The sequence below is a fragment of the Mesoplodon mirus genome (assembly GCF_964341445.2).
Source record: "Mesoplodon mirus genome assembly, chromosome: 16".
NCBI classification, from domain to species: Eukaryota; Metazoa; Chordata; class Mammalia; order Artiodactyla; family Ziphiidae; genus Mesoplodon; species Mesoplodon mirus.
The window spans coordinates 65,120,984-65,141,094 of NC_138992.1; the positions used below are offsets into that span (position 1 = coordinate 65,120,984).

The 20,111-nt window shown below is 39.6% G+C and overlaps 1 protein-coding gene across 1 annotated transcript in view; it reads right to left on the reverse strand.

The window, feature by feature from the left end:
• Nucleotides 1–19,491, reverse strand: part of LOC309792173 (uncharacterized protein C8orf34 homolog) — a gene marked incomplete at both ends in the record, with an annotated part of 320,311 nt that extends 300,820 nt beyond the window's left edge. The window contains 2 exon segments of the mRNA XM_082601544.1: nucleotides 19,160–19,363; nucleotides 19,366–19,491. Of these exon segments, the coding sequence (XP_082457670.1) occupies nucleotides 19,160–19,363; nucleotides 19,366–19,491 (330 nt within the window).
• Between the last annotated feature and the right edge of the window lie 620 nt (nucleotides 19,492–20,111).

The following is a 20,111-nucleotide window of genomic DNA, read 5'->3' on the forward strand; positions in this document are numbered from 1 at the left end:
GAAACCTTTAACTGATTAAAAGTATAGTGCATTATTTTTCTCATTTCCAGGTCTTCAGCTTCCTCTTAATCAAGAACATCCTATTTTGTAGTCTTTTTAAAGATAATCATTTTTGATAGAAAATATATCAGCAAAATAAAGGTAGAATTATTCCACTTTTTCCATGTCATCTGCTAAAATCTCACCATCTGCTCCCACCATGAGCTCTGTTCCATCATGATATTATTAGAACCTATACTTCCAATCTTTCAAAATACATGCAGAGAGAGAGAGAGAACAATACCTTTGGCTAAGTGGAAATAACAGTTATGTCTACACATAGTAACCGAGTCAATTTCCTTGTCAAAGTATTTTTCTGTATTTCAACAACCAATTTTAGCCAATTAATCTGATAGTGACCAGCAACAGCAGAGGGTAAACTGTACACAGTAAACTCATACTGGCGTCCACTGAGCATTGTTTCTCTTCCTTAGTACTCAGTGTTTTTTATTATACCGTGCCTAACCATAAATCTTAGAATTTTAATATTAACCAATTAATCTTCTCTTCTTTCATTTAACAAGTAAAGTGATACACTGGCAACAAAAGCACGGAGCCAGAAGCAGAGGCCAGCTCCGCATATTACACATTCATACCAAACATGATGTTGGGGCCACTCAGCAAATCTCCTAGAACTGATACAAACAGCAATACATTTGTATGTAGAATACTAAACTGGCAAAAGTCATTGAATACACGTTCTTCTGATCCATTGCTTTTGCTAATATCTGTTCCCTCTGTAATTAAGGAACCAATTAAAACTTCAAAGGAATGGGCTGAGAAGTCTAAACTGATGTTGCCTTGAGATGCAAACAAAATTTTAAATTAATAGTTTCAGAAAGCAGAATTTGAACAATTTCTGTCTGTAAAGATTTAGCTTTAGTTCAAGTTATAAAAATGGGTAAAACTTCCCATCCTATTGTATCTGCTGAGAAGGGGCACTGTGGTTAAGTATCTCCTTATAAATAGGACACACATCTGAATGGCAGACTGCTTAAAATACACCCATATCGATCCCAAAGTCTAGTATGTTGTTTTTAGTAAAACAGAAATACACCTGCCACCCTACTGGAAAAGCTACACAGCTTCATTTAGACTGCCTAAGGATATAAACCTGGATTCCTTCATTCAATAGTATTCCAGCATATAGTTACTGCCAGAAAATTCTCTTGGGCACACTGCTGCAAAGTATTTATGGAGATACCGGTGGCCATAGAAAGGATATGACCATAGAAAGAATCAGGATAGGCTCAGTGGAGGCAAGGGGAGGACAGGTGAGGGAGTTTTTTCCTAATTTCTTCCCAGAAAGGTGCTCTGTTGCACACTCTACAACTTGAAGCACAAATTTGAATGTGATAACTTAGAATCTTCATCATCCTCATATCACAGGTGTAGATGTATATATTAGATCTAAAACCTTGAAGAAATCTTCCAGACACAAACATATTTCCTCTCAGTAGGCAGCTTAAGAAGAATGTGCATTTTTAGAAATATTGAAAACTATAAACTTCAATATTCACACTGGAAGGAAAGTTTCATGATGGGGAAAGGTCTGAACCACAGAAGCAAGACATAGACCTCTGGAGCAACTCATAATAATCACAGTCACTGCCACATGGGTGTGAAGTAGGGGATGAAAGGATGGAGGGACGGAAGACATAATTGCCTGGTTAACTCTTACCCAAATTTAGGCAAAAGTTTCTCTCCTTAATATGTTCCATACAGTACTGTTGAAATAGGTTCAGAATTTTCAGTAACATTTTTACTAAAGATTATGAAGTAAGAAAACCATGAACACAGTCATGATAATGATCTCAGATAATTTTACTTTCAAGTGTGCACTGGACCAAGGATGACAGCTACATCTTGCCTGTCTTTTGCATTTCCTAGTTCTTGGCCCAATGCCGTCCTTAACTTCTGCTGAACTGAATAGCTTCACAGATATCCAGACCCAATGTCTGGTCCAAAGGGAAAGATAATACTCTTCTGCTAATCACTAGTCATCCTCTCATTTTCTAATTTTTGTCTAATGAGGCCCTCTTTCCCAGGAAGGTGGAACTGGAAACAAATCCAAATCATAAGGATGGAGACATATCAGAAGACATGATATGAAGTGAAAGTCAAAAATTCAGAATTGTCAGCAAATTGAAATTTGAATCCATAGAAGTGGATGATCTCTAGGACTAAGCCCTGAGAACATTCAACATTTAAAGAGGAGGTGGAGGTGGAAGAGTTCCCAAAGGAGACAGAGAAGAAATGGCTTAATGAGGCAGAAGGAAAACTAGGGGAGGATGGTATTACAGGAGCCCAGAGAAAACAGCATCTCACTGCATGGAATAGTTGGAAGGCCAGGGAGAAGGGGAAAAGGAGATACCTCTGAAGCTAAGGCAATGCTGTCCAATGACATATTCTGCAATAATGGCAATAATCTATGTCTGCTGCGGTCAATTCAGCAGCCACATGTTACTACTGAGCTCTTAAAATATGGCTAGTGAGGATGAGGACTGAATTTTTAATTTCATTTCATTTAGTTTAATCTAAACAGTCACATGTGGCTAGTGGCTGCTGTATTGGACAGTGTGGAGAGTCTAAGCAGACAGAGGGCAAACTAGCCTAGCAGCTAAAAGTATGAGCTTTGATCATCAAAAAGACAAGAGATCACAAGTGTTGGTGAGGATGTGAAGAAAAGGGAACACTTGTACACTGTTGGTGGGAATGTAAACTGGTACAGCCAGTATGGAAACAGTGTGGACATTCCTCAAAATATTAAAAGTAGAACTACCATACGATCCAGTAATCCCACTTCTGAGTATATATCCAAAAGAAATGAAAACAGGATCTCATAGAGATATCTGCACTCCCATGTTCACTGCAGCATCATTCACAATAGCCAAGATACGGAAACAACCTAAATATCTGTCAATGGATGAATGGATAAAGAAGGTGTGGTGTACACACACACACACACACACACACACACACACAAGGACATTATTCAGCCATGAGAAAAGGAAATCATGCCATTTGCAACAACATGGATGCACCTTGAAGGCATGATGCTAAGTGAAATAAGTCAGAGAAAGACAAATACTGTATGATATCACTTATACGTGGAATCTAAAAAAGCCAAACTCAGAAACAGAGAGTAGAATGGTGGCTACCAGAAGAAGGGACATGGAGGATTGGGGAGATACTGATCGAAGAGTTATAAACTTCCAGTCATAAGATGAACAAGTTCTGGGGTACAGCATGATGATCATAGTTAATAATATTGTATCATATACTTGAAAGTTGCTGAGAGAGTAGATCTTAAATGTTCTCACCACAAAAAAGAAATCGTAATTATGTAACATGATAGAGGTGTTAGCTAACACTATGGTAGTAATCATTTTACAATATATAAAAGTGTATAAAACCAACACTTTGTGTACCTTAAACTTACACAATATTATATGTCAATTATACCTCAATAAAGCTGAAAATATTTTAAAAACAAAAAAATTTTAAAGTATAAGCTTTGGACTCAGACATATCCCAGGTTCACGTCATCTCCCCCACTTATGCTCTGTATATTTGGGGAAAGTTATGTCAACTCTAGAGAGCTAAGAGTCTTCACATGGAAAACAGGCATGATAAAACAATAGCATTGTTAAAAGCGTAAAACAACATAATACAATACTGACTACACATGAAATACAGGGATCTGGTGGATTAATTAGAGCCTGGTTAGATAACCCACAAAGGCCCTCTGGAAGATTTAAACTTAGAGCGGGGCTTTTAAATACAGATTCATGAAGTTTATTGTTTTCCCTTTGGAGAGAATCATAGCCTAATCTTCCTCCTTCAGATAATGCGACAATTAAAATAGCCAAAGGTAGTCAAGCTTTTTGTTGCATTTCTTATTATGCAGAAAAAATGCCGAAATATTCTTTCATTAACCTATTCTTGTACTAAATAACTGAAATCCTTCACACTTTAGTTCATGATAGTTTCTTCTACCATTCTTAATTGTAATTCTGTCACCTCAAAGCCTTCTTTTCGCTAGGATAACTTATCTTACTAGCTTCCATCTTTTTGCTTACACTTTTTACCAAATTTATTAATATTGACCCTCAGCTGGAATTTAGCCTCAAGGCATAATTTGGCACTCAAAAAGGAGTCACAGATTTTTCCCCAAAACATATGCTGAAGCAAGTGCATGTGTTGTAAATTTTGATTGCTTTGAATTGAATTCTTCTGAGCCTGGGTTTCAATCCTGAGTTTCCTTCCAAATTGTCACACATATAAAATATTTGCTGAGCTCACCAATGTCTTAAGTATATCTATCCACCAAGTTGTACAACTGAATTCAGTTAGCGTGGCATAAAGTGGTTTTTTATGTCAATGAAATAGCAATGTATACAACAAGCCCCAGTTAGAACCAAGACATCTGGGACCTGCATTCATCCAATCTAAAAAAGCTTATTAACAGTTGTGCTGCCTTGACAGCCACAGAGTCAAATAAAGATAAAAACACATTATGTTGGAAGCAGAAAATTATCCTAATCAAAATGGCACTTCTGAAAATATCTTTTTTTAAATGCCAATACTGTAAACAGAAATTTCCACAGTGACAATTAAGCATAATTAAATGCTAGATTTCCCTTCAAGTTTCTTTCATACTCTACAACGTATTTTTCTGAACTGAAACTCAATTTCTCTTTCAAGTACATCTTATTCCTGTCAGGGAAAAATGCAGCTAATATTTTTTTAATTTATCAAGTAAATTTAAAGGCATATTGGACCATATTTAAAACTCTCAAAGGCTCTGAAGGTATTTTCTCTAACCATAGAGCCTCGGATTAATATACAACAAGACAAAGGGTGAGGTGTAGACATATGCACCCATGAGGATCAGAAGGTACCCTGGCACAGCTGTATCTAAGACAGTAATTTGCTTTTTCTTAGTTTCTAGAAAGTGGCCTACACTGGTCAGGTTTCTTTCTTTCTTTTTTTTTTTTGGATTTTTAATGTGTTTCTTTATTTAAACAGGAATCAGTGACATGTGGAAGGAATCGGATAATGCTGCAAAGAGAAATGAAGGGAAGGACCAAGCCATGGAAGCAATGGAAGGAAAGAAAATAGATGAACTTGGATAGTCTCATCCACCAGAGGGCAGACAGCAGAAGCAAGAAGAACTACAATCCTGCAGGCTGTGGAACAAAAACCATATTCACAGAAAAATAGACAAGATGGAAAGGCAGAGGGCTATGTACCAGATGAAGGGACAAGATAAAGCCCCAGAAAAACAACTAAATGAAGTGGAGATAGGCAACCTTCCAGAAAAAGAATTCACAATAATGATAGTGAAGATGATCCAGGACCTCGGAAAAACAATAGAGGCAAAGATCGAGAAGATGCAAGAAATGTTTAACAAAGACCTAGAAAAATTAAAGAACAAACAAACAGAGATAAACAATACAATAACTGAAATGAAAACTACACTAGAGGGAATCAATAGCAGAATAACTGAGGCAGAAGAACAGATAAGTGACCTGGAAGACAGAATGGTGGAATTCACTGCCGTGGAACAGAATAAAGAAAAAAGAATGAAAAGAAATGAAGACAGCCTAAGAGACCTCTGGAACAACATTAAAGGCAACAACATTCACATTATAGGGGTCCCAGAAGGAGAAGAAAGAGAGAAAGAACCCGAGAAAATAGTTGAAGAGATTATAGTCGAAAACTTCCCTAACATGGGAAAGGAAATAGCCACCGAAGTCCAGGAAGCACACAGAGTCCCAGGCAGGATAAAACCAAGGAGAAACATGCCAAGACACATAGGAATCAAATTGATGAAAATTAAAAACAAAGAAAAATTACTGAAAGCAACAAGGGAAAAATGACAATAACATACAAGGGAGCTCCCATAAGGTTAACAGCCGATTTCTCAGCAGAAACTCTACAAGGCAGAAGGGAGTGGCATGATATATTTAAAGTGATGACAGCGAAGAACCTACAACCAATATTACACTAACCGGCATGGATCTCATTCAGATTCAACAGAGAAATCAAAAGCTTTACAGACAAGCAAAAGCTAAGAGAATTCAGCACCACCAACACAGCTCTACAACAAATGCTAAAGGAACTTCTCTAAGTGGGAAACACAAGAGAAGAAAAGGACCTACAAAAACAAACCCAAAACAATTAAGAAAATGGTCATAGGAACATACATATCAACAATTACCTTAAATGTGAATGGATTAGATGCTCCAACCAAAAGACACAGGCTTGCTGAATGGATACAGAAACATGACCCATATATATGCTGTCTACAAGAGACCCACTTCAGACCTAGGGACACATACAGACTGGAAGTGAGGGGATGGAAAAATATATTCCATGCAAATGGAAATCAAAAGAAAGCTGGAGTAGCAATACTCATGTCAGACAAAATAGACTATAAAATAAAGAATATTACAAGAGACAAGGAAGGACACTACATAATGATCAAAGGATCAGTCCAAGAAAAAGATATAACAATTATCAATATATAGGCACCCAACTTAGGAGCACCTCAATACATAAGGCAACTGCTAACACTTATAGAAGAGGAAATCAACAGTAACACAGTAATAGCAAGGGACTTTAACACCTCACTTACACGAAAGGACAGATCATCTAAACAGAAAATTAATAAGGAAACACAAGCTTTAAAAACACAATAGACCAAATAGATTTAATTGATATTTATAGGACATTCCATCCAAAAACTTCAGATTACGCTTTCTTCTCAAGTGCAAACGGAAATTCTCCAGGATAGATCACATCTTCGGTCACAAATCAAGCCTCAGTAAATTTAGGAAAATTGAAATCATATCAAGCATCTTTTCTGACCACAATGCTATGAGATTAGAAATCAATTACAGGGGAAAAAAGTAAAAAACACAAATATATGGAGGCTAAACAATACGTTACTAAATAACCAACAGATCACTGAAGAAATCAAAGAAGAAATCAAAATATACCTAGAGACAAATGACAATGAAAATAGGACAATCCAAAACCTATGGGATTCAGCAAAAGCAGTTCTAAGAGGGAAGTTTATAGCAATACAATCCTACCTCAAGAAACAAGAAAAATCTCACATAAACAATCTAACCTTACACCTAAAGGAACTAGAGAAAGAAGAACAAACAAAACCCAAAGTTAGTAGAAGGAAAGAAATCATAAAGATCAGAGCAGAAATAAATGAAATAGAAACAAAGAAAACAATAGCAAAGATTAATAAAACTAAAAGCTGGTTCTTTGAGAAGATAAACAAAATTGATAAACCATTAGCCAAACTCATCAAGAAAAAGAGGGAGAGGACTCAAATCAATAAAAATTAGAAATGAAAAAGAAGACGTTACAACAGACACCGCAGAAATACAAAGCATCCTAAGAGAATGTTACAGGCAACTCTATGTCAATAAAATGGACAACCTGGAAGAAATGGACAAATTCTTAGAAAGGTGTAACCTTCCAAGACTGAACCAGGAAGAAATAGAAAATATGAACAGACCAATCACAAGTAATGAAATTGAAACTGTGATTAAAAATCTTCCAACAAACAGAAGTCCAGGACCAGATGGTTTCACAGGTGAATTCTATCAAACGTTTAGAGAAGAGCTAACACCTATCCTTCTCAAACTCTTCCAAAAAACTGCAGAGGAAGGAACACTCCCAAACTCATTATACGAGGCCACTAGCACTCTGATACCAAAACCAGACAAAGATGTCACAAAAAAAGAAAGTTACAGACCATTATCACTGATGAATATAGATGCAAAAACCCTCAACAAAATACTAGCAAACAGAATCCAACAACACATTAAAAGGATCATACACCATGATTAAGTGGGATTTATCCCAGGGATGCAAGGATTCTTCAATATATGCAAATCAATCAGTGTGATACACCATATTAACAAATTGAAGAATAAAAACCATACGATCATCTCATTAGATGCAGAAGAAGCTTTTGACAAAATTCAACACCCATTTATGATAAAAACTCTCCAGAAAGTGGGCATAGAGGGAACCTGCCTCAACATAATAAAGGCCATATATGCCAAACCCACAGCAAACATCATTCTCAATGGTGAAAAACTGAAAGCATTTCCTCTAAGATCGGGAACAAGACAAGGATGTTGACTCTCGCCAGTATTATTCAACATAGTTTTGGAAGTCCTAGCCACGGCAATCAGAGAAGACAAAGAAATAAAAGGATTACAAATTGGAAAAGAAGAAGTAAAACTGTAACTGTTTGCAGATGACATGATACTGTACATAGAGACTCCTAAAAATGCCACCAGAAAACTACTAGAGCTAATCAATGAATTTGGTAAAGTAGCAGGATACAAAATTAATGCACAGAAATCTCTGGCATTCCTATACACTAATGATGAAAAATCTGAAAGAGAAATTAAGGAAACACTCCCATTTACCACTGCAACAAAAAGAATAAAATACCTAGGAATAAACCTACCTAAGGAGACAAAAGACCTGTATGCAGAAAACTATAAGACAATGATGAAAGAAATTAAAGATGATACAAACAGATGGAGAGATATACCATGTTCTTGGATTGGAAGAATCAACATTGTGAAAATGACTATACTACCCAAAGCAATCTACAGATTCAATGCAATCCCTATCAAACTACCAATGGCATTTTTCACAGAAATAGAACAAGAAATTTCACAGTTTGTATGGAAACACAAAAGACCCCGAATAGCCAAAGCAATCTTGAGAAAGAAAAACGGAGCTGGAGGAATCAGGCTCCCAGATTTCAGACTCCACTACAAAGCTACAGTAATCAAGACAGTATGGTACTGGCATAAAAACAGAAATATAGATCAATGGAACAGAACAGAAAGCCCAGAGATAAACCCACGCACATATGGTCACCTTATTTTTGATAAAGGAGGCAAGAATATACATGGAGAAAAGACAGCCTCTTTAATAAGTGGTGCTGCGAAAACTGGACAGCTACATGTAAAAGAAAGAAATAAGAACAATCCCTAACACGATTCACAAAAAATAAACTCAAAATGGATTAGAGACCTAAATGTAAGAGCGGACACTATAAAACTCGTAGAGGACAACATAGGAAGAACACTCTTTGACATAAATCACAGCAAGATCTTTTTTGATCCACCTCCTAGAGTAATGGAAATAAAAACAAAAGTAAACAAATGGGACCTAAGGAAACTTGAAAGCTTTTGCAAAGCAAAGGAAACTATAAACAAGATGAAAAGACAACCCTCAGACCAGGAGAAAATATTTGCAAACGAATCAACAGACAAAGGATTAATCTCCAAAATATATAAACAGCTCATGCAGCTCAATATTAAAAAAAACAAACAATCCAATCAAAAAATGGTCAGGGGCTTCCCTGGTGGCACAGTGGTTAAGAATCCACCTGCCAATGCGGGGGAAACAGGTTCGAGCCCTGGTCTGGGAAGATCCCACATGTCGCAGAGCAAATAAGCCGGTGCGCCACAACTACTGAGTCTGCGCTCTAGAACCCACGAGCCACAACTACGGAAGCCCGGAAGCCCATGCACCTAGAGCCCGTGCTCCGCAACAAGAGAAGCCACTGCAATGGAAGCCGGCGCACTGCAACAAAGAGTAGTCCCGGCTCCCTGCTAGAGAAAGCCCGGTGCAGCAACGAAGACCCAACGTAGCCATAAATAAATAAATAAATAAACGTTCTTTAAAAAAGAAAAAAATGGTCAGAAGACCTAAATACACATTTCTCCAAAGAAAACATACAGATGGCCAAGAAGCACATGAACAGCTGCTCAACATCACTAATTATTAGAGAAACACAAATCAAAACTACAATGGAGTTGTATGGAGTTTCCTACAGTATGGAGTTTCCTTAAAAAACTAAAAATAGAATTACCATACGACCCAGCAATCCCACTACTGGGCACATACCCAGAGAAAACCATAATTCAGAAAGACACATGCACCCCAATGTTCATTGAAGCACTATTTACAATAGCCAGGTCATGGAAGCAACCTAAATGCCCATCGACAGACGAATGGATAAAGAAGATGTGGTACATATACACAATGGAATATTACTCAGCCACAAAAAGGAACGAAATTGGGTCATTTGTGGAGACGTGGATGGATCTAGAGACTGTCATACAGAGTGAAGTAAGTCAGAAAGAGAAAAACAAATATCGTATATTAACACATATATGTGGAACCTAGAAAAATGGTACAGATGAACCGGTTTGCAGGGCAGAAATAGAGACACAGATGTAGAGGAGGAACGTATGGACACCAAGGGGGAAAGTGGCGGGTGTGTGTGTGTGTGTGATGAATTGGGAGATTGGGATTGACATGTATACACTAATATGTATAAAATGGATAAGTAATAAGAACCTGCTGTATATAAAAAAAGAGAATAGATGAATTTGCAGCAATGGAAAGAGTAGGAGCAAAGCCAGAAAGAAAAGCAAGAGTTGCAACAATGGTGAAAATGATATTCCAGTAAATGTTATCTAAGCCAGTGCTGCCATGAAGGAGGGCAGGCAGAGATAGACAGAGATCAACTTCATGCTTGGTTAATTTGCCTGTAAGGATGTGAAAACTATATTAGACCTTCTTCCTTTGTGGGGAAGGAAACAGATTCTTCCTGGAGTTTTATTCAGAAAACAGTCTGATTCTTGCCACCAGGAATGGACTGGGTTTGGGATTGACAGCTAAAGTAATGCTGGGGGCTTCCCTGGTGGTGCAGTGGTTAAGAATCCGCCTGCCAATGCAGGGGACACAGGTTCGAGCCCTGGTCCGGGAGGATCCCACATGCCTCGGGGCAACTAAGCCCGTGCGTCACAACTACTGAGCCTGCACTCTAGAGCCCATGAGCCACAACTACTGAAGCCCGTGGGCCTAGAGCCCGTGCTCTACGATAAGAGAAGCCACCACACTGAGAAGTCCGTGCACTGCAACGAAGAGTAGCCCCCCCTCACTGCAACTAGAGAAACATGCGCAGCAGTGAAGACCCAATACAGCCAAAATAAATAAATAAATAAAAATTTAATAGCTACTTCTAGATACAAGACATGACATAATATATGAACTAATACCTATTGTCTGCAGATTACTGATGCTCACACATCCTTCACTGTGGAATGGTCCTCTCTCCCTCTGGGTAGACTGTCCTGTACTATTGGGATGGTATAGAAAGCAGAGGCCCTATTCAGACCAGTCACACACATCAGTCCACTTTTTTAAGTTCTTTTTTTGGACGGCATGGCATGTGGGATCTTATTCCCCTGACCAGCGATCGAACCTGTGGCTCCTGCATTGGAAGCATGGAGACTTAACTACTGGATCACCAGGGAAGTCCCAGTCCACTTTTTTATCCTATGCATTTTAGTGCTGTAAAATTCCCTCTCCGCACTGCTTGAGCTGTGTCTCATAAATTTTGACATACCTTCCTTTTCATTGTTAGATGGGTTTTTATTTCCTTGTGATTGCTTCTTTGACAAGTAGATTATGTAGAAGTGTGTTGCACAGTTTCCCAGTGTTTTGGGAATCTTCCTGTGTTCCTTCTATTACTGATTTCTAGTTTCATCCCACTGTGATGGAGAAAACACCTTGTATGTTTTCAATTGAGGATTGTTTCGTGGTTCAGGGAATGGTCTATCTCTGTATGCATCCCATGCCACTTGAAAAGAATGTGCATTCTGCTACGGTTGCATGGAGTGGTCTACAAACGTCAACTAGACCCTGTCGTCTGATGTGCTGTTGAGTTCTTCTATGGTGTTTCTGAATTTCTGCCTAGGTGGTCTCTCAATTGTCAAGAGAGGGGTTTTGAAGTCTTGAACTATAATTACAGATTTGTCTATTTCTCTTCTTAGTTCTATAAGTTTCTGCTTCACACATTTTGCAGCTCTGCTACTCAGTGCATACACACTCAGGATTGCTCTTTTTCTTGGTGGGTTGACCCGTCTATTATAACAAAATGACAATTCCTGTCTCTGATAATTTTCTATCCTCTAAAGTCTACTTTATCTGACGTTTACATAGCCACTCCTGCTTTCTTTTGATGTTTGCATAATATTTTTTCCATTCTTTTACTTTTATCCTGCCTATATCTTTGTATTTGAAGTGAGTTTCTTAGTTGGGTCATGTTTTTTAATCCGCTCTGACAATCTCTTTTAACTGGTATTCTTAGACCATTGCATTTAATTGAATTAGTGACATACTAGGACTAAAGTCCGCCACGTTATTATTTTATTTTTTTCTGTTTGTTCTGTTTTATTTTCTTTTTCCTGTTCCTGGGAGTTACTTGAACATTTTTTTAATTCCATTTTTATTTATCTATCATTTTTGAGGGCATCTTTTTGTATAGTTTTTTAGTGCTTGCTCTATGTATTACATTATACATATACAATTAGTCAACAGGTATTGTCATTTTACCAGTTCAAGTGAAGTATACAAACCTTACCTTCTTTGCACCTCTTTACCCTTCCTTGATTATAATACAATTTTCTTAAGTACTTCCTCTACATACTTTTAGAACCTCATCTGATATTGTTATAATTGTGCTTCAATCATGACATAATGTAGAAAATTCACGAGGAGAAGCAAAACGTATTATATTTACTCATATTTTTGCTCTCTCCATGTTCTTTTTTCCTTCCTGATGTTCTAAACTTCCTTCTTCTTTCATCATTTCCTTTCTGTTTAGAGAACTTCCTTTAGCCATACTTTTAGGGAAGGCCTGCTGGTGACAAATTCTCTTAATTCCCCTTTCATTTGTGAAGGATATTTTCTCTAATGGAATCCTAGGTTCTTTTTTTTCAGCACTTGAAAAATATTGTGCCACTTCCCTTGGACCTCCATGGGCTGATGAGAAATCTGGTGTCATTCTAATTGCTTTTTCCTCTATAGGTATAATGTTGCATTTCTCTGGCTGCTTTCAAGATTTTTCTTGTCTTTCTTCCCCAGAAATTTAATTTCGATGTGTCTTGGCACGGATTTCATAGCAGGGGTGGCCTTGTTACCACTGGACTACAAGTCCTGAGTCTTCTCTAGGCCTCTTCTGACACAACCCCAATGGGGAGGGAGAGGAATGCCTTATTACTGTCGGGGGTGGGAGGAGGCCAGGCTCCCCCCATGGTCTCCACTGACATTGGCCTCAGATCGGGGGTAAGAGTGAGGCCACAATGTAAAATCAAATTAAAACCACAATGAGATACCACACAAACCAGTTAGAACAGCTATTATTAAAAAGACAGATGATATCAAGTTTGGGTGAGAATAGTGAACAACTGAAACTCTCACACACAGTTGGTAGGAACATAAAATTGTACAAGTTCAAAACTAGTGGCTAATGTCTTAAAAAGTTAAACATACACCTACCAGATGATCCATCCAACCTATTCCAGGTCCCCAAGAGAAACAAACGTATAAATCCATACAAAATACTAATTCAGCAATTAAAAGAAGGAAACTAGTGATACAACTAGGGCAACATGGGCGAATTGCAAAATAATGATGTCAAGTACAAAATGATATACACCTTCCCCCAATAAAGGAGCATAGAGTATGATTCTATTTATATAAAACTCTAGAAATGGAAGACCACCCTTAGTGACAAAAAGGAGATCAGTGGTTGCCTGGGGATGTGGAAGAAGTAAAGAAGGGTAGGAGGGAGGTATTACAAAGAGGCATTCCAGACAGCAGGAAGGAGGGCAGGCATATGAGAAGATGTCCCAGCTGAGTCCATGTATTTTAGGTACCTTCCAGGAAACTGCAAACATTTTCACTACATATCATTGACTCTATGACACTTGATCATACGTAGGTGCAAAGGAGATGCCACCACTCATAAACAAACAGAAACAGTATCTCTGCCTCAACACCCTTTCTTGTGTTCCAGCACTCTTATGCATTTATTTTGTAAATATTTTTGCTGATATTTCAATAAAATTTTGAGAGGGAGTAGAGGAAAATACATATGCTTAATTAACCAGAATTGTAAATTTTCTTTACTCAGAATTTTAGTTTATTATTCATTGGTTGCCATGTATAAATCACTGATAACAATTCTTAACTACACTCACATAATTTAATGTTTAAAGAAACCCAATGGATGAATTATTTTGTAAATGCTCATTTCCTAGATATCCTTTTCTATTTTTAATATTTTTTAAATTTTGAAATAATTTTAAACTTACAGAAAAAGTATGTGAACAACACAGAGAACTCCATATACCCTTCACCTAGAGACCCCATTCAAGTTTCACCAACTTTCCCCAAAATATCCTTCATAGCAAAAGTATCAACTCTAGAACCATATTTTGCACTTACTTGTCACATCTCTTCAGTCTGAGACCTCCCTTGACCTTCATGATCTTAACATTTTTTAAGACTCCAGATAAGCAGGATTTCCCCATCAAGCTTATCAGATATTTTCCCATTATTCAATTCAAGTCATGCATGATGGGCAGGAATATTACAGAAGCGATGCCATGTTGTTTTAAATGCATCCTAACAGGGGGCACAACACTTGAGTAAAGTAGCATCTGCCAGGTTTCTTCACTACAGAGTTACTTTTTTCCCTTTATAATTAACATCTATTTTGTGGAAAGATACTAGAGATTATGTAACATCTCATTCCTCATCCAACTTTCACCCATTAGTTCTAGCATTGATTAATGTTTCTTGCCCGAATTATTACTAAGATGGTTGCCAAGTAGTGATTTTCTAATTCCATCATCCCTTCCAGTTTTAGTAATTGGCACTGTACTTATAAGGTAAAGCTTTCTCTTCTCTCTATAAATTGAACACATCCATGTATCCCATGAATGTGTGGAATAAAATATTCCTATTTTATACAGTAAGATAATGTTACTATCATTCTTTATCTTGCTTCTTAAATTGTCCCAGATTTAGTTAATAGGAGCCTCTTCAAGCTGGCTTCTATGTCCTTTGGACATGTTCCTATCATTCTTTGACCACTTCCTTACTTTTTAGCGTAATAAGACGTTCCAGGTTCATCTTGTATTTCCCAGTGCCAAGCCTTGAATTAACCATTTCTCCAAGGATACCTGGTTCCACTTAATGGGGAATATCGTTTAGAACACAAAATCTGGTTGCTACGGTTGACCATGCATTTGATGAGTCCACCTCATAACATACATGTCAAATCAGTTAACACAAATTTAGACTATGTGAGTAGAGGTACTTTGAACTAAACACAGAAGGCTGTAAAGTGATTCCATTCTACTTGGAGTGGGTCAGACCACATTTGGGAAAATGCAGTGAACTTAGTTTGCCACATCTTCAATAGACAGAGATTTAAAAATTCTATGGAGATTGTATGAAGACTGCATTATTCTGCTTTTTAAAAATTATAGTATAGTTGATTTATAATGTGTTAGTTTCAGGTATAGAGCAAAGTGATTCATATATATTTATCAAGATATAATCTTTTTCAGATTCTTTTCCATTATGGGTTATTATAAGATATTAAGTATAGTTCCCTGTGGTATAACTTGTCATTTATCTATTTTATATATAGTGGTGTGTATCTGTCAATCCCAAACTCCTAACTTATCCCTCCCTCTCCCCCTTTCCCCTTTGGTAACCATAAATTTGTTTTCTATGTCTGTGGGTCTGTTTCTGTTTTGTAAATAAGTTCACTTGTATCCATTTTTAGATTCCACATATATGTGATATCATATGGTGCAGGATTTCCCACTCTTGTGAGTGTGACTAGGCCCGAACCAAGACATATGGCTGCCCTGAGCACCATTCCAACCCATAATTTTCAAATAATTATTCTATTTAACAAGATGAGAGAAACTGAAAATTGTATACTTCTTTGTATCAAAAATAATGAATTTATTGCAACGTTTCACATCATATAACCTCTTGGGAATTAAGTTAAACTGCTTACAATATAAACAAAGTAGATGGCTTGATCCTAATAAGCAACAGAATTTCTGATCACCAAGTTGTTTGACTGTTAGGTGCCTAGCCCTAGGCTTTGAGATCAGTCTTATGTTTGCCCCATGCATCTTACCTACGTATGTTGCAAAAATATTCTACTTTGGTGGGAGCCAAACCATTTCACATCTTGCCAGTTAAGTGAGGAGCTCTGTGTGAAATCTATATTAAGATTATAGTTCTAACTTATTGTAGCAACATCAAGCATTCCTTATAGATTGATGCCAGACTGCTGACTACTTGCCTGCCCTGAGCAAGCCAATGAGAGCACTAAAAGTATTATATCTTACAAACATTTCAAAGAGTTTGTGGAATCTAAGTCATTATTACCATTTTCACCTTATAGCTTCATAGTATTTAATTAAAATATCATTACCCAAGACTCTAATGCAACGATTTCTAGGCATGGTTTTGTAATGCCTCAAAATATCTTCAAACATAGTTATAGGTAGTATAAATGTATACTTCTAAATCACCTGGAAACAAGATTAATTTCACTCTAAAGTAGTTTTTGAAACACCATATTGTGTGCAGCACTTTGATAAGCTTCTCAAATGATAAAATGTTAGAAATAAATAAACTAAGTAAGAAATAAACTAAACTAAGTAAACTGTACAGGTTAAAAAAAATGAGATATAAGTATTCTCAATACTACTATATGTTACCTTTGCTACTGTTTTAAATAACATTCACGTGCTCTCTTTAAAGTGCCTCGCTTCAGTGAGTTTTCTTACAAGAGACCTAGCCAACAAAATCTGTAAAGGGAACATATTGTCAGGTCTTATATATTTTCAAAACTAAAGTAAAGCTGTGTCACTAATGCCAGTGCCTCAGCACGAAAAAAAATCCCCACAAAGCACAGATAATAAAACTTGGTATCACCTATTTCAATTTGTAATTGGTAAATGGAAATTTTAGCTTATGGCACTGTTTCTTACAATGTGGCCCAGGAATTAAATATGTGACCATCATCTGTGTTACTTCTTACTAAATTCAGGTTCCTAGGCTCCTCTTCTGATCTCTTGAAGCAATTTTGATGAGAACTATTAACCAAAGGCCGGGAGCTTTGAGGAGAATGATAGATCAATGTGTCCATTTTACACTAGTTCCACCGGTTTTCAAGTATGAGGAGACTTTCCCCTTTTGTAAAGTACATGTAATTCTACTCTCAAAACGAAGCTCTCTCATGATCAAAACTGTTGCGTAAGGACTTGATTTCAGTAGAAGAGAACTTATCCATTTTCTCCCTTTAACTATTTAAAGTGCACATCAACCCTTAAAAATTAACTACTCGTCACTGCAATCCAAGCTAATGGGGATGTATGTAATATGTTACCCCCAAAAATGAATAAAATAGAAAGCATATACTTTTGTCCTTGTTTGTTTTTTAGTGAGGAGGTCTAATGATTTTATGAAACCATTCTGCCATCCCTTAAGATTCAGCAGTGGAACTGGCTAGTGAGCATTTGAAAAAGTGAGCATTTAAAACCAAGTTGGATTTATTTCCTAATTATGTATATAGAAAGTTTACATACATTCCAAACTCCATTACTGTCACTTGGAGAGAATCTTGGGAATTATAAAAGTCAGCAAATGAGAATAGCATCTATTAAAAACAATTTATTCTCCCTAGGAAAATGTACTTATATTCTAGAGAAGAAACCCTCTAAATGTATTTATTTTATGTTTCTTTGGATACAATTAACACACTGTGCCACAGAGGGTTATTATATTTCTCCTTTAAATACAGTGTATAGTCTCTAATCTTTACACTAGAGGCAAAGAAAGGAATTCTAGTAGCTCCAGCAATTCTACTCTGCTTTTGTATATGCACTCCCTTTGCTAACACTTTTCGCAAAAACAAGAATCAAGACATATATTGTAGGACTTTATGACTATACAACAGCGATTCTCAGTTGAAATAATGGTCATATCTCTCAAGACAGTACATGGTTAACTTAAAAGTTGGTCAGAAAAACAAGGGATTTGCAAATCTTGGTTATGTGAAACCCGTTACGATCACACCCTTGTCCGCTCCCTTTTTGTGCTGGGACATTAATTCGCAGTCTTATTTTCTCTGCAGTTATCATTCTCCTCTCTTCAGTCCTGGAGAAGGTGTTCCATCCTCTGCTATCTCTTTCCTCCTGCCGCGTTTCAGCCTTAAGACACCGCGGTCATGTAAACCCCCAAGTATGACCACAACGGGTTTTTTTGGGGGGGGGCGGGGATCTCGACCCTCCCACGTCTTCTCGCAGCGGGTCCGTGCCCAGCTGGACGGTTGGACCGTAAAGGAGGGTACCGTGGGCGTCCCTCCCCGCTGGCCTCTGCAGCTGCCCAGTGCCCTGGCAACCGGAGGGACGCTTTGCCGGTGCCTGGTTTCAGTCCCCCGTTCTCATTTTCTCCTGTTCTCCCGCTTTTCCATTCTCCTACTGTATTTTTGTCATCAATTCTTTGATGGCGAGAGAAAACAGCTCAGAGCTGTCTCCTTCCCATAAATACGCGTGTGCTTTTCGCGAATCTTTCTCTGCCCCCTCTCTCCCCCTAACACAGGTAGGGGGGCCGCAAGGCAAAGGATTCTCCTTTCATCCAGAGACCAATGCCAGCGCCTCAGCTTGACAATTTCATTCCACACGCCCGCACCTACCGAAGCCTACTTCCTACCAGTTCAATTTTCTCCCAGGTAACCTTATTCCATCCCATTGCTGAGCACTTCCTCCACCTTTTACGGGTTCTACTACTGCCTACATTTGGGGGGAAACGCGCAAGACAGTGTGAATTCCAGGAAGAAAGTGAGCGTGTGTAAGGCTGAGTGTGTGCATCCGTCTGTCTCAGCCTGTCCGGGCCCCGTGCATGTGGTTACAAGGTGCAGGACAGTCAGACACCTCAAACTTGCCCTGCCAGGATACGGCTTGTCCCTCCAGAGCTTACCTGTCCGCGCCCAGGTAACCGAAGAAGCGCCCGCGCGGCCGCGTTCCAGGACACCTGGCCCGGCCAGAGAGAGAGAACTGGGGCCACAGGGGCGCCCCTCCCGCGCATCTCTTCTGTCTCCCTCCTTCCCTCCGGGGTGTCCTGAGCCCCCCAAAGACAAACGGGACCGCCCGCACCCGCAGCGCCTTACCTCAAACAGGGGACCGATCTTGTTCTTCTCCAGGTAAGCCTGGATCCGGGATTGCTGATGAGAGGCCATGGAGAGACCGATGGGCCGCAGAGAGCGCGGGAGACCGCGCGGCCGTGCGCCTCTGCCCGGGGACACCCCTGCTTTCCCCTGGACAGGGGCCGGGACAGAAGCTCGGGAGCCCGGGCTCCCCCGGCGCGGCGCGGCGCGGCGCGGCGAGCTCGGCTCCCGGCGCGGACGTGGGCTGGAGCCGCGAGCGCGTGGGGCGCCAAGAGCCGGAAGCCGGGGCGCGGCGCCGCCAACTCAGACAACTCGGAGGCGAGGGGAGCACTCATTCATCGCGCTCTCCTCCTCCCCCAGCCCCACGGCTCTCCGCCGCGCCCGCGCGGGGGCACCTGGAGCAGAGGTTCCAGGTTCCTTTCTCTCCTGGCTGCAGCGGCGGGAATCAGGGGGCGGGAGGCGAGCCGGGAGGCGCGGCTCTGCCTAGAGCGGCGCCGGGGGGCGCCCTCGGGCGGGCCGGGGCCGCGAAGCTCGAACTCGCGGGGAGCGTGCGCGTGCGTGCGTGTCCGCGCCGACGGTGGGTGCCCGCTCTCCCAGGTTACGGGAACACCCGCCCGGGCTTCTCCCCAGTCTCTGCTCGCCCTGCCCGCTGCTCCCTAGCGACAGCGCCGCTCCGAAAGCCAATGGTGAAGGTGCTTCTTTCAAAGTGCACGTAAATCTGGCGCTTGTTGGCTACTCCTTGGCAGCTACAAAGGCAGTTCGAAAGGGGGTCGTCCCCACCGCCCCTTCTGAGCCTCTCCTCGCACCTCCTGTGCTGCCCCCGCTAGCTCAGGGTCAGAGATGGGGAGAGTTGTGAGAAGGTGCTCGAGTCTGAGGGTCTGCCACGAACATGAAGTTGCCTTCCTTCAGGCGGTCTGGCTTGGCTTGGAGCAAGTCGACGGGCTGAGAATTCAGC